Source organism: Carcharodon carcharias, chromosome 2, assembly GCF_017639515.1.
Source record: "Carcharodon carcharias isolate sCarCar2 chromosome 2, sCarCar2.pri, whole genome shotgun sequence".
NCBI lineage: Eukaryota > Metazoa > Chordata > Chondrichthyes > Lamniformes > Lamnidae > Carcharodon > Carcharodon carcharias.
Genome location: NC_054468.1, coordinates 88818896 through 88839096, shown reverse-complemented (window position 1 = coordinate 88839096; position 20201 = coordinate 88818896). Strand labels below are relative to the sequence as shown.

At 45.1% G+C, this 20201-nt stretch overlaps 1 protein-coding gene across 3 annotated transcripts in view; it reads left to right on the top strand.

Moving 5' to 3' along the window:
• The first annotated feature begins 5634 nt into the window (after window positions 1-5634).
• Window positions 5635-20201, top strand: part of LOC121274462 (E3 ubiquitin/ISG15 ligase TRIM25-like) — a 29521-nt gene continuing 14954 nt past the window's right edge. Inside the window, exons 1-5 of one of the 3 annotated variants that reach the window (XM_041181815.1) lie at window positions 5635-6421; window positions 6515-6610; window positions 8560-8790; window positions 11263-11285; window positions 13107-13216. In XM_041181815.1, the coding sequence (XP_041037749.1) occupies window positions 5861-6421; window positions 6515-6610; window positions 8560-8790; window positions 11263-11285; window positions 13107-13216 (1021 nt within the window). In that variant the 5' untranslated portion in view covers window positions 5635-5860. Of the gene's footprint in view, window positions 6422-6514; window positions 6611-8559; window positions 8791-11262; window positions 11286-13101; window positions 13217-20201 lie in introns of all 3 variants that reach the window. The other 2 variants (XM_041181810.1, XM_041181805.1) reach the window with 2 other exon arrangements.

The following is a 20201-nucleotide window of genomic DNA, read 5'->3' as shown; positions in this document are numbered from 1 at the left end:
GACAGAACTCAAACTGAATGGGCAGAATTGTCCATTCAATTTTAACACAGCAGCTACTATCAGATCTGCATTTCATTGCAGAGAGAGGAATGTAAATCTCCCCTTGCGTTTATGTTGGCTCAGGGATAACAAAACAATTTAATTACTGGCTGGCTGGCTGGCAATAGGAAGGGCACTGGCAGAGTGGCAGAGGTGGGATCAAGAATACTGTCATCCTGAGGCGGGGCAGCAGGTTCGTTCCTTTTCCACAGAGCCACTGGCACTCTTCCCCAGGCAATGCCTCAACAATATGAGTAATCCGTCAGGAGGACAGGTTGCTGGATTGTGAGAGTTCCTTTGAGCACTGGCCCATGTTGGCAGCCGTCTGAGCCTGCATGACAACAAGTTGGGCTTGCATGGCTTCAGTCTGAGCTTCCACTGCAGCAACCAGACGTTGGGTGTCTATTGCTGCTGCTGCAAAGAAAGCTGAGACATTGGCCATCAGATGCTGCATCATGGGCACCTGTAAGTGCTCTAGCGAACTTAACCATCACTTCCAAGCAGGGAAGGATGAGTCCTTGGTTGGCAGATTCCATTTGTACATACACAAATTGTTTAGGGGAGGCGGTGGTATAGTGGTTTTGTCACTGGACTGCTAATCCAGAGACCCAGGGTAAAGTTCTGAAGAAGAGTCACAAATTGTCTGAATTCCTTTCACGTGTATTTCCAAGCATGGGTAATGTCATCCTGCAAATACATTCCTTCACGCACATGGTGACACCATTGGAACTCCATTCAGCCTGACGCATGAACCTCTTGTATTGGTGTTTACCTGCATGGAGGATGATTCCCATGGCTAGAACTTGGGGTCACAGCCTCAAAATAAGGGGTTGGCAATTTAGGACTGAAATGAAGACAAAATTCTTCACTCAGGGTTGTGTATCTTTGTAATTCTTTACTTCAGAGAGTTGTGGATGCTCAGTTTTTGAGTATGTCCAACACAGAGATCAATAGATTGTTGCAAGCTAAGGGAAGCAAGAGATCTGGGGATACTGCAGGAAGATGTAGCTGAGGTGTAGGATCAGCCATAATCATGTTGCATGGTGAAACAGGCTTGAGGGGACCAATGGTTGAACCCTGCTTCTAACTTATGGCCGGGATTTTCTGTGCCCACTGGCATCGAGTGTGTTTGGTGGCATGAGCGGACAATATGGCACAGCATGAAACCAGTTTGTGATCTTCTGCTCAACCCACCGATGGAGGGCCACATTTCCTGCCATCAATTTTCGGGAACCTCATTGTAATACATCAACATGTCATTATTAGGCCTGCCCGCCGGACTCATCTCCCCGGCTGGATCGCTCGTCCACGTTGGCGGTGTCAGACTCACTGGGGATAGTGCGCTGCAATATCAATCCCCACTGCTCCCCGAGCTGTGACAAATGTGAAAAGTTTGATCAAACCACCTAACTGTTTAATTTAGGTTAATAGAATACAAGCACCTGGTTTGTAAACTTAATAAGTAAATGACTGTTTATTGAACAAATTGCCTTTAACCAGTGGCAAAAGAAAGAAATATGAACTGCTAATTTCTACCTCTATAACCTAAACTCTACTCCTTCTTAAATCCCTATGCACACACATGCAAGACTCAAAACACACACACAAACATTGATTTTAAGGGATGAAACAGTTCAATAGCACTGATTCTGGAGTACAGGATTTGAGGGGTTGATTTTGAACAATGTCTGCCAAGTTCCTTTCAGTTCTTTCTTGATGACATGAGGTGGTCTTCCAGCACATTCAGTCTTGAGTTCACTGGTTGAGCACTTGCCTTTCAATGTCTCAACAGCGATTTTCCCCTTTTCCCCCTGACAGGGGTTTTTCAGAGTGAGAGCAGGTTATAGAGATATGAGGGGAAAAAAACAGCTAGCTATTATTGTAGAATTACTGGAATCTTACACTCATAGGAGAAAGAGGTTTTAGGTCTTTTCCCTTTTCAGGCTAGGAGCTATTCTACTGCACTGCTGTCACATAAACCCTGGTCACCTGTTCAGGAGCCAATTAAAATATTGTTGCCAGGCAGCTCCCCATTAGGCCGAACTCTTCCTTGGCACCCCATCTTTCATGGCACACTCTGTTCCAGTGTAGCAACATTGTTTCTATCCCTCACACTGTTCCAGTGGACATGTCTTTCAAACTGCAGCTATTGTAATTTTGATCCACAATCCAACAGAAATAAAAAGATATGTTCTTTACAACAGTCCAACAGAAATAAAAAGATATGTTCTTTACAGTGGGAAAATACGCCGACATGTTTCACAACAGCACATAAACGACATGCACCTGACAAGCTACACTTCACTCAGAACTTCAAGGTTTGTTTGCCTACCTTGCTTTGGTAAGCACTAGCAGTCATCAGTGCCAGGCTTCACAGAGGGCACCAAATCACTTTAGAGGGTCGTGGGCAGGTCGCTACCTACAAGATCAGTCATATATGGCCGGGTTTTCAATAGCTGCAGGGTTAGGGCTTGCTTGGGAAAGGGGAGAAGTGGCCTCAGACAAGGGAAGAAACTGCAGGGCGAGGGTTGTACTGGGGAAGGAGGGTATCCCAGGGTGTGTGTGGGGACACATGCTGATCTGTGCAAGTGGCCGCAAGATCATGAGGGCTGAGGAGGCAGTCTCCAGAGGAGATGAGGCCAGATGGACATGTGAGGGTGTGTGTGTGAGAATGGGTGGTGATGTCCCTTGAGCTGACAGTAGGAGAGATGCCAGTGAATGTGTGATGGGCTTGAGTGTGTGAGTTTAGAGTGAAGAAATGGTTGCCATACCCTGGCTGCACAGAGGAGATCATTCATCCTCTATCTGCATTGGATGGCCAACCTTTTCTGTGCAGCATTGGCACTGATCACCACTGCCACCACCTGCCATGCTTGATTGGTGACGCCGCTGACTGTCCTGCGGCCAGAGAGGGGGTAGAGAACATCACGGCGGGCCTCCACGGTGTCCAAATGGCATTCCAGTGACGCATTATTAAACCTGGGGTCTGTAGTCCTTTTGCCTTTTGTGGACATCTTCCCTGCAGTAGTTGTGGGCTGGAAGAACTGAGATGTGCACGTGTGGCTGGATGAAGCAGCGAGGTGATGGCATGGTGGACAAATGAGACCACGCCTGCCATGGAAACGGCGTGCTTCCCAGGAGTGCATAATGAATGTGGCAGGGATGGTACAATACGGTGGGAAAACCCGTCATGGTGGCCGGCGGGTAAAATGGCATTTTACCTAACAAATTGAGAATTCTAAATGAGTTATTTAATTCCATCCTTTCTCCTCCCCCAAAGGCTACACTACCTGTTGATATTTTTGGCTCAACTTTTCTCCTCTTATTAAAATGCTGATTCTTCCTGAGGTGCAGCACCACAGCCATTGACACTTTTATTGGGACACAGCTCCATAGCTGTTGACAGCTGGCTAAGATTTTGTTCCATTGACACTGGTGCATGATAGTGTACCGTTCTACCTCTACCTCACCAAAACCTCACTTGACCATTGCACTGTCTCTAAATTATCAGGCTGCTTTGTCTGACATCCAGTTCTGGATGTGTAGAAAATTCCTTCAATTAAATATTGGGAAGACTGGAGTCATTTTCTTCATTCCTGTCACAACTCCAGTCTTTAGGCACTGACTTCATCTGTAACCCTGGCAACTGCCTGAGCCTGAACCAGACCGTTTGCAGCCTTCGGGTCATAGTTGACCATGGGATGACCTTCGGACACATATCCATGCCATACTAAGACCACCTATTTCCACCTCCATAACATCTCCCATTTCTGTCATTGCCTCAGCTCATTTGCTGCTGAAAACGTCACCCATGCCATTGTTACTTCTGGACTTCATTATTCCAATGAATTTCTGGCCAACCTCCCATGTTCTACCTTCTGTAAACTTGAGGCCATTCAACACTCTGCTGTCTGTGTCCTGACTTGCATCAAACCCTGTTCACTTATCACCCCTGTGCTTGCTGACATACACTGCGTCCTGATTAAGCAACACCTCCATTTTAAAATTCTTATCCTTTTCAAATGTTTTCAAATTTCTCCATGGCCTTGCCTTGCCATATCTCTGTAATCTCCTCCCACCTTACAGCCCTCTGAGATGCTTTTGCTCATCTAATTCTGGCTTCTTCAATATCTATGATTTGAATCTCTCCCCCTTTAGTGGCAGCTCCTCCAGTTGTCTCGACCTCAAGCTCTGAAATTTTCTCCCTAAACCTCTCTGCCTCACCACCTCACTTTCCTCATCTAAGGCACTCCCTAAAACTACTTCTTTGACCAAGCTTTTGGTCATCTATCCTAATAACTCTTAACATGATTCAGTGCAGAATTTTGTCTCATAATGCCCCTGTGAAGTACCATGCAAAGTTTTAGTATTTTAAAAATGCTATATAAATACATGTTGTTGTTACAGTTCCACAGGCACCAACTCATGTTGGCCTTATGATGAGGCCTCCCATATCCCTCATCAGCCTCCAACTCCAACTTCTCCCCCCATCTTGGGCTCTGATCTCCCAACATCCCAAGGCATCCGGCATACATTCTCCCAAGCCTCCGGTGCCCCCTTCCGGTTCAGAATTCATCCCTACCACATGGCCTCGACAGTTCGCCATGGCCTCTGACCTCACCCCGGGATTGGGTTTCCACCTTATTGACACCTCCCCCCAACCCCCACAGCATCCTGCCATGCCCCAGTCGGCTCCATCCTCACCTCTCAACCCCAGCATGGATAATTCTGCTGCTGCAGCCTTCACTGACTAATTCCTTAGTCACTCAGGCTCTCTTCTGGGCGAGCAGCCAATCAGTGACATCACTAACACTTTGTTCCGTCAAAACCCCACCACTTTCTGACTGACCAAAGAAGCAAACACTCCAACGATGTGTCCAGTGGTCATTTAGTTAAGAGAGGCACTGACTTCATGAAATGGTGTTTGGTAAACTTATTTCTTTTATTTTAGGGAGGGCAAAGGGCCATCACAGATTGATAGACAAATGTCACATTTCACTTGTGATATTGCATTTTGCATTGAACTAAACTTGTGAGTGAGAGTTCCACATTTCTACCACTGTTTGCATGAAGCAAACATTTCCTCATTTCCCCACAGCATGATTTTAAGGTTATGTCCACTTGCCCAAGGACTCCCAGCCAGCAGAAAAAGTTGCCCTTGATCTACCCTATTCAAAAATCCACAAAACCTCAATCAAATCATTGCCTAACCTTCTGTATTCCAAAGAATACAAGGCTATTTTATGTAATCTCTCCTAACCTGAACCCCAGAGCCATTGGATCATTCTGGTGTATCCTTGCAAGGCCAGTAGATCCTTTCACTGGTGCAGTGCCCAGGACTGTACACAGCATTCCAGATGTGGTCTAAGGAGAGCTTCATAACGCTGTTGCAAAATTTGCACGTCTTTATATTCCAGTCCTCTTGTTATGAAGGCTAACATTCTATTCAAATTTTTAATTATTTTTTGTATTTTACTTGACATTTTAAAGATTACGTCCATAGACCCCTAAATCCCACAGGCCTCCGCTGTTCTTTGCTTATCAACAGTTAAAATCTTCTCACTCCATTTTCTTTTGTTCCAAAATGGATGACCCCTCGCACATGCTCTGAAATCTATCTGCCACTTAAAATGTACTAAATGCTCCTTGTAATTTCATGTTGCCGTCTACACTATTTATTATGTCACTAGTCTTTGTGCCATTGGCAAACTTGGATACGCGGCGCTCAATTTCCTGATCGAAGTTAGGGCACCACCAGTCACTTCCTCCCAGGGCTTCTTAAACACGATCACTTTCAGATTCGTTTCTTTTCAGGGGAAACATGGCTGCAGCTGCTCTGACAGACTCTCTAAGGGAAGAGCTAACCTGCTCCATCTGCCTGCAGGTTTACAATGATCCGGTGGTGCTCAACTGTAACCACAACTTCTGCCGTGCCTGCATTGAAAACCTGTGGAAAGAGAACTGTACTGGCTTTTACTCCTGCCCAGAGTGTCGAAAGCATATCAAGGTAAGGCCCTTGGAGAAGAACTTCCAACTAGCAAACATCGTTCAGAAGTACAAGAGCTTGGCTATATTCCAGACCGTAGTTCCCTGCAGCTGCTGCATCAAGCAGCAGCTTCCTGCTGTTAAAACCTGCCTGAAATGTGAAATATCAATGTGCCCCACTCACCTCACGCCACATCAAGAAAATGTGGATTTTAAAAGCCACCCTCTCATAGACCCCATTGTGAATGCGGCTGCTGGAAAATGCACAGAGCACCAAGAGCTGCTGAAGCTTTACTGCAAGGACGATGAAGTCTGCATCTGCAGTCTCTGTGCTTTAGTGGGAGACCACAAGGATCACAATTTGATCAGCTTCAGTGAAGCGGTGAAGGAGCTGAAGGTATGTGTGCATTCGTGAAAACACATTTGAGGTAAATTCACTTTATAAAATGTAACGACTTGAAGTAATAGTGTCTCTGCTACTCCATGTTAGAGTAATATGGAAAATCAGCAATCCATGATCAAGATTAACATCATCATTATTCAAGAAGCTCTGGAGTTTCTTCAGAACAAAAATCAACGTACTTTGGTGAGTTTGAAATCAGCAGCATCAAATCAATTTTTGTAAAATTATTGGGCAGAGTTTTATGTTCACCTGCTGGCAGGTTTGTAGGTAGAAGATAGGCGTAAAATTTCTCGAATGGTTTTCCCGCTCTACAATTTTAGGCTGGGACAGGCAAGGCCTAGGCAGGTCCTTCAGCCCTTTCCCCTTTTGAGGCCCATTTGTGGCCAATTATTGACCACTTAAGGGCCATTTCCTGAACAGTCTCAATTTTCAGGATGGCGGGAGGAATTTTGGGGCTGATGGGGGTGGGAAGCCGGCAATGGGCCCCCCCCACCCCAGCCTCTCTCCCGACAACCCAATACCCCTCTGTCTACCTCCCCCAGGACTCAGCCACCCTCCCGGCCCTAAGACCCCCAAACCTTACCTGGTCCTGGACTCCCGGGACATTTGACTCTGGGGACTGCTTGTAGTACCAGTTCTGACCACTGCAGCACCTGGCACTGCAGAGACTAGAGAGCTGCTGGTCAATCAGATTGTCTGGTTGCTCTCTGAGGTGGGGTTTCCTCCCGAGAGAGGGGCGGGAGCCCCGCCTCCAGCCGAATAATACTCGATGGCGCATTAAATGGCTACAGGGCAGGCAGTATCGACGGTGATGTGTTGTCTGTCAACTCTTTGCATGATGGGAAGGGAAACCCCACCACCCTAAAAATCCTGGCCATTGAATTCTTTTTATAAATCAGGAGATAACATTTATATTGCATTGTGAACCAAATTGGATTTCATGAATAAGGAATTCCACTTTCTGAGCTTCCAAGCTGTTTCAGGCCAGCTACAATTCATTTCCTATATTAATGCAAAATTTGCAGGAGTTGTAATGATGCTTTTGTCATGAGGAGGTGTTGATTTCCTGTTCTGCTCAAGGAGGACAGTTAAGTGTTAGGGTGCATTTGCATATGGGCTCATGAACTTACTGAGTGTTGGCCTCTGAGGGGAGTGTGTTGGTTACAGAATGGTATGTCTTAAGGATATCTTCATAGCCTCCTGTAGGTTAACTGTAAGTGTCTATTAACTACTAGAACTATTTACACATATACAGTAAAGGGTACATTCGCGCCACACAAGTATCAGGTAATGACAATCTCCAACATGAGAGAGTCTAACAATCACCCCTTGACATTCAATGGCTTTACCATTGCTGAATCCCCCACTTTCAACATCCTTGAGGGTTACCATTGACCAGAAACTAAACTGGACTAGCAATATAAATACAGTGGCTACAAGAGCAGGTCAGAGGCTAGGAATTCTGCAGTGAGTAACTCAGCTCCCAACTCCCCAAAGCCTATCCACCACCTACCAAGGCACAAGTCAGGAGTCTGATGGAACACTCTCAACTTGCTTGTATGAGTGAAACACTCAAGAAACTAGACACCATCCAGGACAAAGCAGCCTGTTTGATTGGCACCTCATCTACAAACATTCACTCCCTCCATCACCAATGCATGGTGGCAGCAGTGTGTACCATCTACAAGATGCACTGCAGAAACTCACCAAGGCTCCTCAGGCAGCACCTCCCAAACCCACAACTGCTACTATCTGGAAGGACAAGGGCAGCAGATGGGCACACCACCACCTGCAAATTTCTCACCATCCTGTCTTCGAAATATATTGCTGTTCCTTGACTGTCACTGTTTCAAAATCCTGGAACACCCTCTCTAACAGCACGGTGGGTGTACCTACACCACATGGACTGCAGCGGTTCAAGAAGGCGACTCACCAGCACCTTCTCAGCGGCAATTAAGGATGGGCAATAAATGCTGTCCTAGCCAGCGATGCCCACATCCTGTAAATGAATAAAAAGAAACAAAAGTAAGTTGGTTCTTTGCTTCTCCAGAGTTAATGATACATGGTGATGAAGAGCGTGTGTTTACTGAAGGATTATTCCTGTGTAAATCACTAAAATGTTCCTTTTGAAGGAGATGATGTTTGAAACAAGCAAGAGTATTCAGGAGAAGTACAAAGCTCGCAGGGAGCAGATTGAAAATGAAGAGTTCATAGCTCTCCAAAAGCTCAGCAGAGAGCAGTGTCGTATAACAACAGTGATTCATGACAGGATCCTCACACTCCAGAACCAAGTGAAAGAGTATGAGAAATCTTTGACTGATCTGAATCACATTGGAACGAATGAAGATATCCTGCTTATACAGGTAATAGATTGCTTCAAAATTACTGAGCTACTTCTACAACAGACAGTTTTTACCAGCAATGATTGTTTTTAATTTTGCCTCTATAATGGTTAACAGGCTTCAAAATTGGTTCACTGGCTGTTTCATGCTATGTGATGCCGTTACATTATATGAATGGAAGTGCTTTGTTTTTTCTTCCTAAAGGTACTGTGCTAAGGCCTCAACTTTTTACAATTTATATCAATGACTTAGATGAGGGGAGTGAAGGCATGATAGCTAAATTTGCAGATGACACAAAGATAGGTAGGAAAGTATATTGTGAAGGGGACATAAGGAGCTTGCAGACAGAAATAGATAGGTTGAATGAGTGGGCAAAAATATGGAAAATGGAGTATAGTGTGGGAAAATATGAAGTTGCTGACTTTGGCAGGAAGAATAAAAAAGCAGAATATTGCTTAAATGGAGAATGGCTGCAGAATTTCGAGCAGCAGAGGGATCTAAATGTTCTAGTGCATGGGTCACAAAAAATTAGCATGCAGGTACAGCAAGTAATTAAGAAGGCCAATGGAATGTTATGATGAAAGCAAAATACTGTGGATGCTGGAAATATGAAATAAAATCAGAAATTGGTAGAAAAATTCAGGTCTGACAGCATCTGTGGAGAGAGAAACAGAGTTGATGTTTCGAGTCCGTATGATTCAGAGCTAAAAAGAAGTGGAAGTGTGATGGAATTTATACTGTTTAGGGGGGTGGAGCAGATAAAACAGGATAGAATGTCAGCGATAGGTAAGAGCTAAGGAGAAATTGACAAATATGTCATAGACACAAGACAAAAAGAGTGGCAATGGTAGTGGTGAAGACTAACAATGATGCTGATAGTAGCATAAAGGTACGAAAGTAGAATGTGCTGATAGCAGAACAAGGGTCTGCACTCTGTGAAAGAACAACATAGAACAAGTGACAGATGGCACATTTGGGGGTAGCGGGTGGTGGTTGGGGAAAAAAGATAAAAAAAAGGAGGGTAAAAAGGGATAAGACAATGAATGAGTGAATAAAAATGAAAATAAGCAAATAAAAAATAAATTTTTAAAAAGGGATTGAAAAATGTGGTGAGGATAGAGGAGAGAGTTCATGGTCTGAAGTTGTTGGGCTCAATATTAAGTCCAGAAGGCTGTAAAGTGCCTAGTCGGAAGATGAGGTGCTGTTTCTCCAGTTTGTGTTGAGCTTCACTGGAACAAAGCAGCAGGCCAAGGACAGACATGTGGGCATGAGAGCAGGATGGTGTGTTGAAATGGCAAACGACAGGAAGGTTCTGGGTCATGCTTGCGGACAAAGCAGAGGTGTTCTGCAAAGCGGTCATCCAGTCTGCGTTTGGTCTCCCCAATATAGGGGAGACTGCATTGGGAGCAGCAAATGCAATAGATCAAATTGAAAGAGGTGCAAGTGAAGTGCTGCTTCACCTAAAAGGAGTGTTTGAGCCCTTGGATGGTGAGGAGGGCGGAGGTAAAGGGGCAGGAGTTGCACCTTCTGCGGTTGCATGGGAAGGTGCCATGGGAAGGGGATGAGGTGTTGGGGTGATTGAGGAGTGAACCAGGGTGTCACGGAGGGGTGTCAGGAAGGGAGGAGTCATCACCCTGCCCTTGCTGCCAACCACCTCCACCCCTCCCCCATTGCAATTTCCACCCTGTTACCCCCTCCCACCCCTGTAGCCTGGGATCCAGCTATGATACTAGGAGCCTGCTGGGTGTCGTATGGCAGCAGCCACCACCCCGGCACTGCTTCTGCCTCTGAATGGCTGGAAGCTCTGGACGGGTGGAACTTCTGCTCTGGGGTCCTTGATCCTGGGGGATGGCTCGCTGCTGAGCAGTTAAGTGCCCGGGTACCACTGAATATTGTGGGGGCCTTCCCTAAAACAGGCTCTCACTGGCCCTCCAGCCAGCAGATGAGACCCGCATCCCCTCCAAGAAACACCGCCCATGTTACTAGGTTCAATAGGCTGGTAGTATTTTTATGGAACAAGGAGATGACAATAATTTTTGGCCCTGTTCTAGGGTGGCCTCGCACTGTGTCTTTAAGGATTGCTGGTTAGATCGCCAAATGCCTGGAATGGATGCGTCAAATGTGCTTGCTGCATGCTCTGTCCATTCTTACTTGAAACTTGCAGGCAGGTTACTACATCCAGGCAAGGGATACGGTTCACATGTTTCAGCAGCCTGTTACGAAAAACAGGAATGTGTGTTGCTCACCACATTCACAGGCCTTGGGCATCCATGATGCACCCGAGGATTATCCATCACAATTTTAAAAAATGAAATGGTTTCTAAAAGTTTATATATAAAAATCTGTTATCCCTTAACAGAATGTTAAATTAACTTAGTTATGCAGGATCTGTCCTTTCTAATAGTTCCTCCAAAATTCTACCAAATCCCATTCTCTTGTACATGTTTCGTGTATTTTATCTGACTTCAGTTTCCTTTGTCTCTTTTATTGCAGGCATATCACTCAATTGCATCCAGGTATGAGAAAATCAGCTTCATGTCATTCAGTATGTGAAAATTTGTCAAACGATGGACAAATGAGCCTCATTTTTCTACCCAAACCCTGTGCACTTTACTGTAGAATGTTGTAGGTGGGGAACTGGTAAAGATTGGCCTAGATTTAATCGAGCCCACTGGAGCAGGCATGATGGTGAGGAGGCCAGGAGAAATGCGTGGGTGTATCCACTCCCAATTCCCGACATCAGGAAAACTTAGTGGGTTCAGTAGAGGAGGGGAAGGGCCTGACATGGGAATCCCATCCACTGGTGGGGGAGTGATGTCATTTAGGCTCAGTGATGAACCACTTAAAGCCAATTATGCCTGAGCGCATTGGAAGTTAATGGTGGCCCAGGGATTTAACAGGGCTTGCACTAGTCTCCCCTGGTTCCTGAAGACTGTCCAGCAAACCCTGTTTGTTAAGCCAGAAGTTTACCAGATGGGTCCCTTTATTCACAGTCACTCAGTGCTTGATCAAGGAGCCCAGAGTCAGGAAGTGGTGGGGGGTGGGGAGCAGTCACTGAAAACCATCCTCCTGCCTTTGCATCTGACACCCCTTGTCCCTCTCCCAGTGACCCTCAACCCCCCCCACTCCTGTCTCAGGGATCCGGCAATAATCCCTGGTGAAGGCCTCAGAGCATTACCAGCAGCAGCCATAGCTTTGGGTGGTGCTGCTGACAATGGAGAGTTGCCAGCCTGGATTTCTACCTTACTGGGGTCTTAATCCAACGGGAGGCTCAACGCTGTCCAGGTAAGTGCCTGGTTACCAGGTAATGGCATCAGGCTGCCCAAAGAAAAGCAGCACGAGATTTCCACTGATTCGCCAGCCAGTGTGTTGGGTGTGCTGGTGGGGGTCCCTGTTGCTGAAACTAAATTCCACAGTAAATGAACTTTTTGTGATGAAAGGCAATTGGGAGATATAAGTCCCCCAACATATGGTCAACAATTCATGTTAATTGGATGCAAGGGCCACCTTATAACTTCAGTCACTATTGTTCAAAGATTCAGTGACGGTTTTCCCTGTCGAGGCTGTGTGTAGCCCCTCCCAAATCACTGCTGTGTAGAGGCTCTTAGAGGTAGGTGTAAAGATTAAAGAAGGGGATTTCCATTCTAATGATGACCCAGAAACCAACAGCTCACTTAATGCTGAGGTAGGCCTCAGCAAAAAAGAAAAAAACTCTCAGCTCAGCAGTTCAAAATTGTCAAAAACCAGTACAAATGGCACCAGTACTATTGGAGTTCCATGTTCAGGTATACAGGACCAGTTCGGCCAGTCCCAACCATTTCCAAGTTTTAATGTTTTTTCCTTATGGGGGACACCTTGGTGGGGACTGTGGAGATCTATATCCAGGTGAGCTCAAGGCTGGAGGCTCCAACAAAGTCAGACGTGCAAGTCCATGATGGCTAGAAGTCTCATCTCCCAGGACATGTGCCATAATTAACAGGGCCAGCAAGCTCAGGCCATCTCCTCCATGGTTCCAAAATTCCCATGGAATGCCGCACTGGCTCAGTTCCAGCAATAGATGCTTCTTTTAGTCTCATTTATTCTGTGTGTTCCTTCATCACTAAAGTACATTCTAGGCATCTCTGTATGAACTAAAGCACGGCTGATTTATGCATGCAAACCTGTGTAAAACAATTTGAAAAGTCATCATACAGCACGTCTAAAAATAGACCCACTGAAACAGACAATTCCAGAGTTTACTTCATGTTGATTGTGGTATTGTGGAACCAGATGTGAATGTTAACTCATGTCTTAAGCTAAGTTTTCTGTGATCCCTCCAATCTGTATTGTTTCTCCAGAATGAACAAAGCAGCTGAACTTTTGGATAAATCATCCATTAAAGAGATGACAAAGTATCCAAAGGACCAGCAGAGAGAGCTGTGGGACCGAGGAGAGATGATCAGACTCTGTAAGTACACCTCAAAACAGGGAAATTGGGGAAATAATATGCTGATTACTGTGACATGGCTACTGAAAAATCAGGGCTGGGAATTAAACGTTGTAGGGTATAATGTATTGAGAAACAAGTGAAAAGAGAACTCAGCAGAGCACAGACCTCCACCGCACTGTGTTAACTCAACATTATTACAATTACGCAGATTTTGCTTGTGGCTTTTCCCTGCCTGGTTGATGCTGCGTAACTACAAAGCTTAAAAAAGAAATCTTTATGAAGAGGTTCCATCTCACCGAGGAGGCTTCAGGTCATTCCACATCCAACAACTTGCTCTGAAAACAAATTCCATCACAGCAGCTGAGACAATCCACAAAATTCTAAAACAGTCAACGACGCTCTAAATAAAACAAATACTGTTCTAAAAAAAAAGTCAACTCAGCCTATTGCCCAATGTAAACAGATCCTTTAAAACATTCCAGGGTCCAGGTCTATATCTTGTCCAAAAACTAATCAGTTCTTCCTTGGGCCATACCCTATCGATGTATCAAGTTTCAATGAAATCCGTCAATTAAGTTTTGAGATATAGGACTGTATTTTACAGGGGTGAGAGGGGGGTGAACAGTAGGAAAGTCGGCTGGACGCCGACTCGCTCCGTGCCAGCCTGCTCCGCAGCCTATAACAATCTGTGGGTGGGCTAAATTGATGCAAGGTGCGACTTCCTTCTGTCACTGGGGAGGACATCCCTCCCTCAGGAGCTGCAGGCCAATCCGATAATCCGATTGGTTGTCGGCTCCAGCAATCCCAGCAGCGCAGTAGTGGGAGTTACCAGGACTGCAACCATGACCAAAACAAAGGCCTAATCAATCCCGGAGTGAGATAAGTCTAGGGTATTGAGCAGGAAGGGCTTGGTCAGCTTAAAGAGCGGAGTGGGAGTGGTGGTGTTTGGAGGCCAGGCAGGCAGGAAGAAAGGGGACTATTATCTTAGGGACGGCTGCATCCGCTGATATGCAAAGGGCAGCACCCCCGAAGATGATACCCCCTACTTCCTTCCCACCCTTTCAAAGATCTTTTACAAAAATGGCCTGCCCACTCCACCTGACTTCCCACACCAACCGTATTATGTCATGGGCAGTGTGTTATCGGGGTCCATTGGCTTGTTAACAAGCTCAGTTGACCCTTAATTATCTATTTACATATGGCAGGGGGTTGCTGATTTTGGTACCTGCCTGCCCACCCACTGTTGTATGGGGTGAGCTCGGGGATGGGCAGGAAGGTGGTGGGCTGCACATCCTCCTTATTTTATGTGCCCCCTGCTGAAAACACGACCAGCAGGGCCATGTAAAATTCAGCCCATATTGTTTACAGACAAACAGACTAACAGGGGCAAAAAACATTATCTCCACCCACATTCACTGGCGGAAGTTATAATGATAGGGGGGGAAAGGGGAGGTGGAGTAACTATTCTCAGAGAGAACATAATGGCAAACAGAAATAGAATCCATGTGAATAGAGATAAAATATAATAAAGGATCAATCACACTAATAGGGGTAGTCTACAAAGCATTTTTTAAATTCATTCATGGGGTGTGGGCTCGGCCAGCTTTTATTGCCCTAATTGCCCTTGTTCAGAGGGCATTTTAAGAGTCAACCACATTGTAGAGGGTTTGGAGTCACATGAAGGCCAGACCGGGTAAGGACAACAGATTTTCTTTCCTGAAGGACATTAGATTAGTGGAAGGGAGATGGAGGAAGAAATACATGGAATAATAATCATGGCTGATCTCAAATATATTGAAATTAGTTGGCTAGAAAAATAGGTAAAGGGGATAAGGGAATGGAGTTCCTGCAGTGTGTACAAGATTTATTTCTAACCCAGTATATGAGAAGCCCAGTAAGGGAATATTTGCTACTGGATCTAATAGTGGGGAATGAGGCAGAGCAGACGAGGGAAGTAAAAGTAAGGAGCATTTAGGAAATGGTGACCATAATATAATACTGTTTAGGACAGGCTTGTTCAACTTTTTCATGTGGGGAGCCACATTTCAATTTTTTTCTCACTCCAGGGGCTGATGAGCAAATTTTGGCAAGATAAGGTTTGGCACAACAGTAAACATGAATTTAAAAAAATGATGTCAAAGCAATAAATTAGTAATTTTTTGAAAAAGTAATTAAATAAAAAGACCATTGAAAAGTGTCAAGCAGCAGCGTTAACTAATAAAACCTTCTTTGCCTTTTTGCTGTGATAGGCTCACCAGAGAGCAGACACAGGAGAGAACTGGGCTCTGATTAGAGAAGCAGTGCCTTGCAGAATCTTTCATTGAACTTGTAGTTTGAACACTGGCTCCTGGGAGCCAGATACAGAGGCTTCCGGGGCCCCAGGCCATGGGTTGGACAGCCTGGTTTAGGATAATAATTAAAAAGGATATTAAGCATGTTGAAGACTAGGGTAATAGATTGAATAAGAGCTGATTTTGAATGCCTGAGAATAGAACTTAAGATAATATTGAACTTGGCAGCAATGTTGGCAAGCAATGATGTAGAAAAGCAATGGGAAATATTTAAACCACAGTTCAATATAGTCCAAGAAAAATATATTCTGCTAATGGGCAAGAAGAAACTGAACACTGATGAGACACTATGGAAGAATAAAGACACAAGGGAAATTTTGAGGGTAAGGGAAGGACACACAATAAATAGATGGACAACAGGACAGAGCATGATAAGGGAGAAAAAAAGAGATTAGAAATGAAGTCAAAAAATAAGTAGGGAAAGAGGAAAAATGAAATCAAATCACCAAAGGAACGTAAAACAAAATAATAAACTATTCTACAGGCACATAAATTTTAAAAAAATGAAGGTCGGGATGGAAATCAGATCATCAAGAGACGGGCAGGATAAAATCACAGAAAGTGACATCTAAATGGCAGTAATATTAAATAATTATTTTGTTTCAGTGTTTACCATGGAGATAGATCGGGTGGACGTGACACTAGAGGATGGTGTTAGAAATGATTTAAGTACATTTAAAATAAAAAATGAGGAGAATATTAAAAAACTAATCAAACTCCGAGAACAAACTCCTGCTTAAGACAGGTGATATCTGTGTATTTTGAAAGAATCTAGAGGCGCTATTGCACATACTTAATAATTCATTGGAAAGAAGTTTAGTGCCACAGGACTGGGAGTTAGCTAACATTATACATATATCTAAAAAAGGAAAGAGAACATGTCCATGGGGCTATAAACCTGTCAGCTTAACATTGGTAATGGGAAAAATAAAGGAAAACCACGCTTGAGAGAATCAAAATAATTTGGACACCAAAATATAATAATGTATAAAATTTTTCTTGAGCAACCTCCTTGAATTCTTTGAAGAGGCACCAGGGACAGTAGACAGGGGTAATTCAGTTCATCTACATTATCTAGATTTCCAAAAGGCCTTCAATAAGTTGCTACACAATTGACTAATGGAGTCAGGGAACAAGTTGTCGAATGGATAGCCAGCTGCAAGATAGAAAGCAGAGAATAGTGGTAAAAAGGTAGTAATTCAGAATGCCAAAATGTGGGACGTGGGTCCCAGGAAGATCAATGCTGGGACCACAATTTATATTAACAATTTAGACTTTGGAATAAAAAAAAATTCTAGATTTGCAGGTGACATAAAATTGGGGTGGATAGTCAACACTGAGGAGGACTGCTACAAATTACAAAAAGACATTAATAAATGTGTAAAATGGCCATATAATTTGGAAGATTAATTTCAACACAGAGATCTGAAGAAGAGTCATACGGACTCCAAATATTGACTCTGTTTCTCTCTCCACAGATGCTGCCAGACCAGCTGAGTTTTTCCAGCATTTTCTATTTTTATACTAAAAATAAAGATGTGGCCATAAAAATGTAAACCAAGAATTAGGGTTTATTACCAGAAGGAAAAGAATTGAAAAGTAGAGAAGTTATAGTAAACTTGTATAAAAGCTTTGCTAGACGACACTTGGGGCTGATATTTCACTGGGCGGGCAGGCATGTGCCCAACTTGCTCAAGTGTAAAATGACGCATGATGATGTCAGGCAAGCATCCTGAAGTCATCAAGCACTCGCGTGAGATTTCAGTTGGCTGGTGCGCGCGGGAGTTGGCAGCTCACCCGCCAGCAATTAACAGCCCAATTAGGGCCATTAAAGTATTATGTGAATGCAATTTTTTGCTGCCCGTCTAACCTTATGGAGCTTTCATTGTGCGCACTTACACGCATGCGTAGACTTCCACACTCACCCTCCTCCCGCCTCCACCCCAGCAGCACTGAGCACTGCAGCATGCATTTCATGCTGGCTGGCCATTAATTGGCTATATGAAGGTCTAAGGAGTGTCCTCACTGCATCTGGTCATCATCCTCCTGCAATCGAGCGACTATTAGGGTCTCCACTGTGTCTCCATGACAGGAGCATTCTCACAGAGGGTATTCACGCTGCCATAAGCCAGACTGGAGTCAAGCGTTCACAGATGTAATGTGAGGGTCTATGGGGTCACCTCACTGCATGTTGTCATCATCCTCCATAAACCTAGCAGCTATGAGGGCCTCCCATGTGCCTGCCCCATCTAGCCAGTGCGAGGACCTGTCATCATTGCCTTCGGGGACCTCCTCACCCTCATCCCTGTCGGTGTCCTCCTCATCGGAGGAGACCTCCAGCTCCTCCATCTCTTCCTCAGTCAGCTCATCTCCCTGTTGCAGCGCCAGGTTGTAAAGCGCGACGCCCTCTGCGAACTGTATTGCAGAGCTCCACCAGACCGGTACGGGCACTGGAAACCCATTTTTGGCTTCCCATGGTCTGCTCCACCAAGTTGCAAGCTGCAGCACGAAACTCATTATACTGTTGCTCTGCTACAGTCTGAGGCCACTGCACATTAGTCATCAGCCATGGCCTTGGGTAGCCCTTGTCCCCAAGGAGCCATCCCTCCAGCCTCTGTGGACCCTGGAAGATGTCAGGGATCTGTGACCAACTGAGGGTGTAGGAGTCATGCAAATTCCCTGGAAACCATGTACATACCTGCAGGATGCGTTTTTGGTGGTCATACACCAGCTGTACGTTCAGCAAGTGGAACTCCATGCAGTTGATGTAGCCCAACCTGTGTTGCGACGGAGATCTGAGCGCCACGTGAGCGCAGTCGATCATGCCCTGCACCTGTGGAAACCCAAGACCTGGGTGAATCCAATCGCTCTTGCGCCCTGGCTGTCCTGGTCCCGTGTGAAATGCACAAAGTTGTGTGCCATCATGAAGATGGCATGTGACCTCATGGATGCATTTGTGGGTAGAGGCTTGTGAGATCCCACAGAGGCCACCAGTGGAGCCTTGAAAGGAGCCACTGGCATTGCAATTCAGCGCCGTGGTCACTTTCATGGCCATTGGAAGTGGATGCCCTCATGATCCCGTAGTGCCAATTTTTAAAAATTCATTCGTGGGATGTGGGCTTCGCTGGTTGGGCCAGAATTTATTGCCCATCCCTAATTGCTCTTGAGAAGGTGGTTGTAAGCTGCCTTCTTGAACTGCAAGAGTCCATGTAGTATAGGGACACCCACAGTGCTGTTAGGGAGGGAGTTCCAGGATTTTGACCCAGTAATACAGTGAAGGAATGGTGATATATTTCCAAGTCAGGATGGTGAGTGACTCAGAGGGGAACTTCCAAGTGGTGGTGTTCCCATCTATCTGCTGCCATTGTCCTTCTAGATGGTAGTGCTTGTGGGTTTGGAAGTGCTGTGGAAGGAGCCTTGATGAATTCCCGAAATGCATCTTGTAGATGGTGGAGGGAGTGAATGTTTGTGGATATGATGCCAATCAACTGGACTGCTTTGTCCTGGATGGTGTCAAGCTTCTGGAGTGTTGTGGGAGCCGCACTCATCCAGGCAAGTGGGGAGTATTCCATCACACTCCTGACTCGTGCCTTGAATGGTGGACAGGCTTTGGGGAATCAGGAGGTGAGTTACTCATTGCATGATTCCTAGCCTCTGACCTCCTCTTGTAGCCATAATATTTATATGGCGAGTCCAGTTCAGCTTCTGGTCAATGCTAACCCGCACGATATTGATAGTGGTGGATTCAACGATGGTGATGCTATTGAACATCAAGGGGCGATGGTTGGATTCTCTCTTGTTGGAGATGTTCATTGCCTGACACTTGTGTGGAGCAAATTTTACTTGCCACTTGTCAGCCCAAACCTGGATATTGTCCAGGTCTTGCTGCATTTGGACATGGGCTGCTTCAGTATCTGAGGAGTCGCGAATGGTGCTGAACATTGTGCAATTATCAGCGATCATCCCCACTTCTGACCTTATGATGGAAGAAAGGTCATTGATGAAGCAGCTGAAGATAGTTGGGCTGAGGACACTAGCCTGAGGAACTCCCACAGAGATGTCCTGGGGCTGAGGTGACTGACCTCCAACAACTACAACCATCTTCCTTTGTGCTAGGTTTGACTCCAACCAGTGGAGAGTTTTCCCCCTGATTCCCATTGACTCCAAACAAAAACAAAAATTGCTGGAAAAACTCAGCAGGTCTAACAGCACCTGTGAAGAGAAAGACAGTGTTAATGTTTCAAGTCCATATGACTCTTCTTCAGAGCTAAAGAGAAGTAAAAATGTGATGAAATTTATACTGTTTAAGGGGGCTGAGGCAGGTGAAGCTGTATAGAAGGCCAGCGATAGGCGGAGGCAAAGGAGAGATTGACAAAGATGTCACAAACAAAAGGACAAAGGGGTGTTACTGGTAGTGGTAATGGCTAAAGGAGGTGCTGATGGTGGCATTAAGGTCAGAAAGCAGAATGTGATAATAGCAGGACAAGGGTAAGCACTCTGGAAAGAACAAGTGACAGATAGCCCTAGTGGGGGTGGGGTGGGGAAGGGGACAGTGGTTGGAAAAAGATCGAAAATAGTATAAAAGGTGGGGATAAAACAATGAATAAAAATTAAAATAAATAAAAATAAAAATATAAATAAGTGGATGAAAA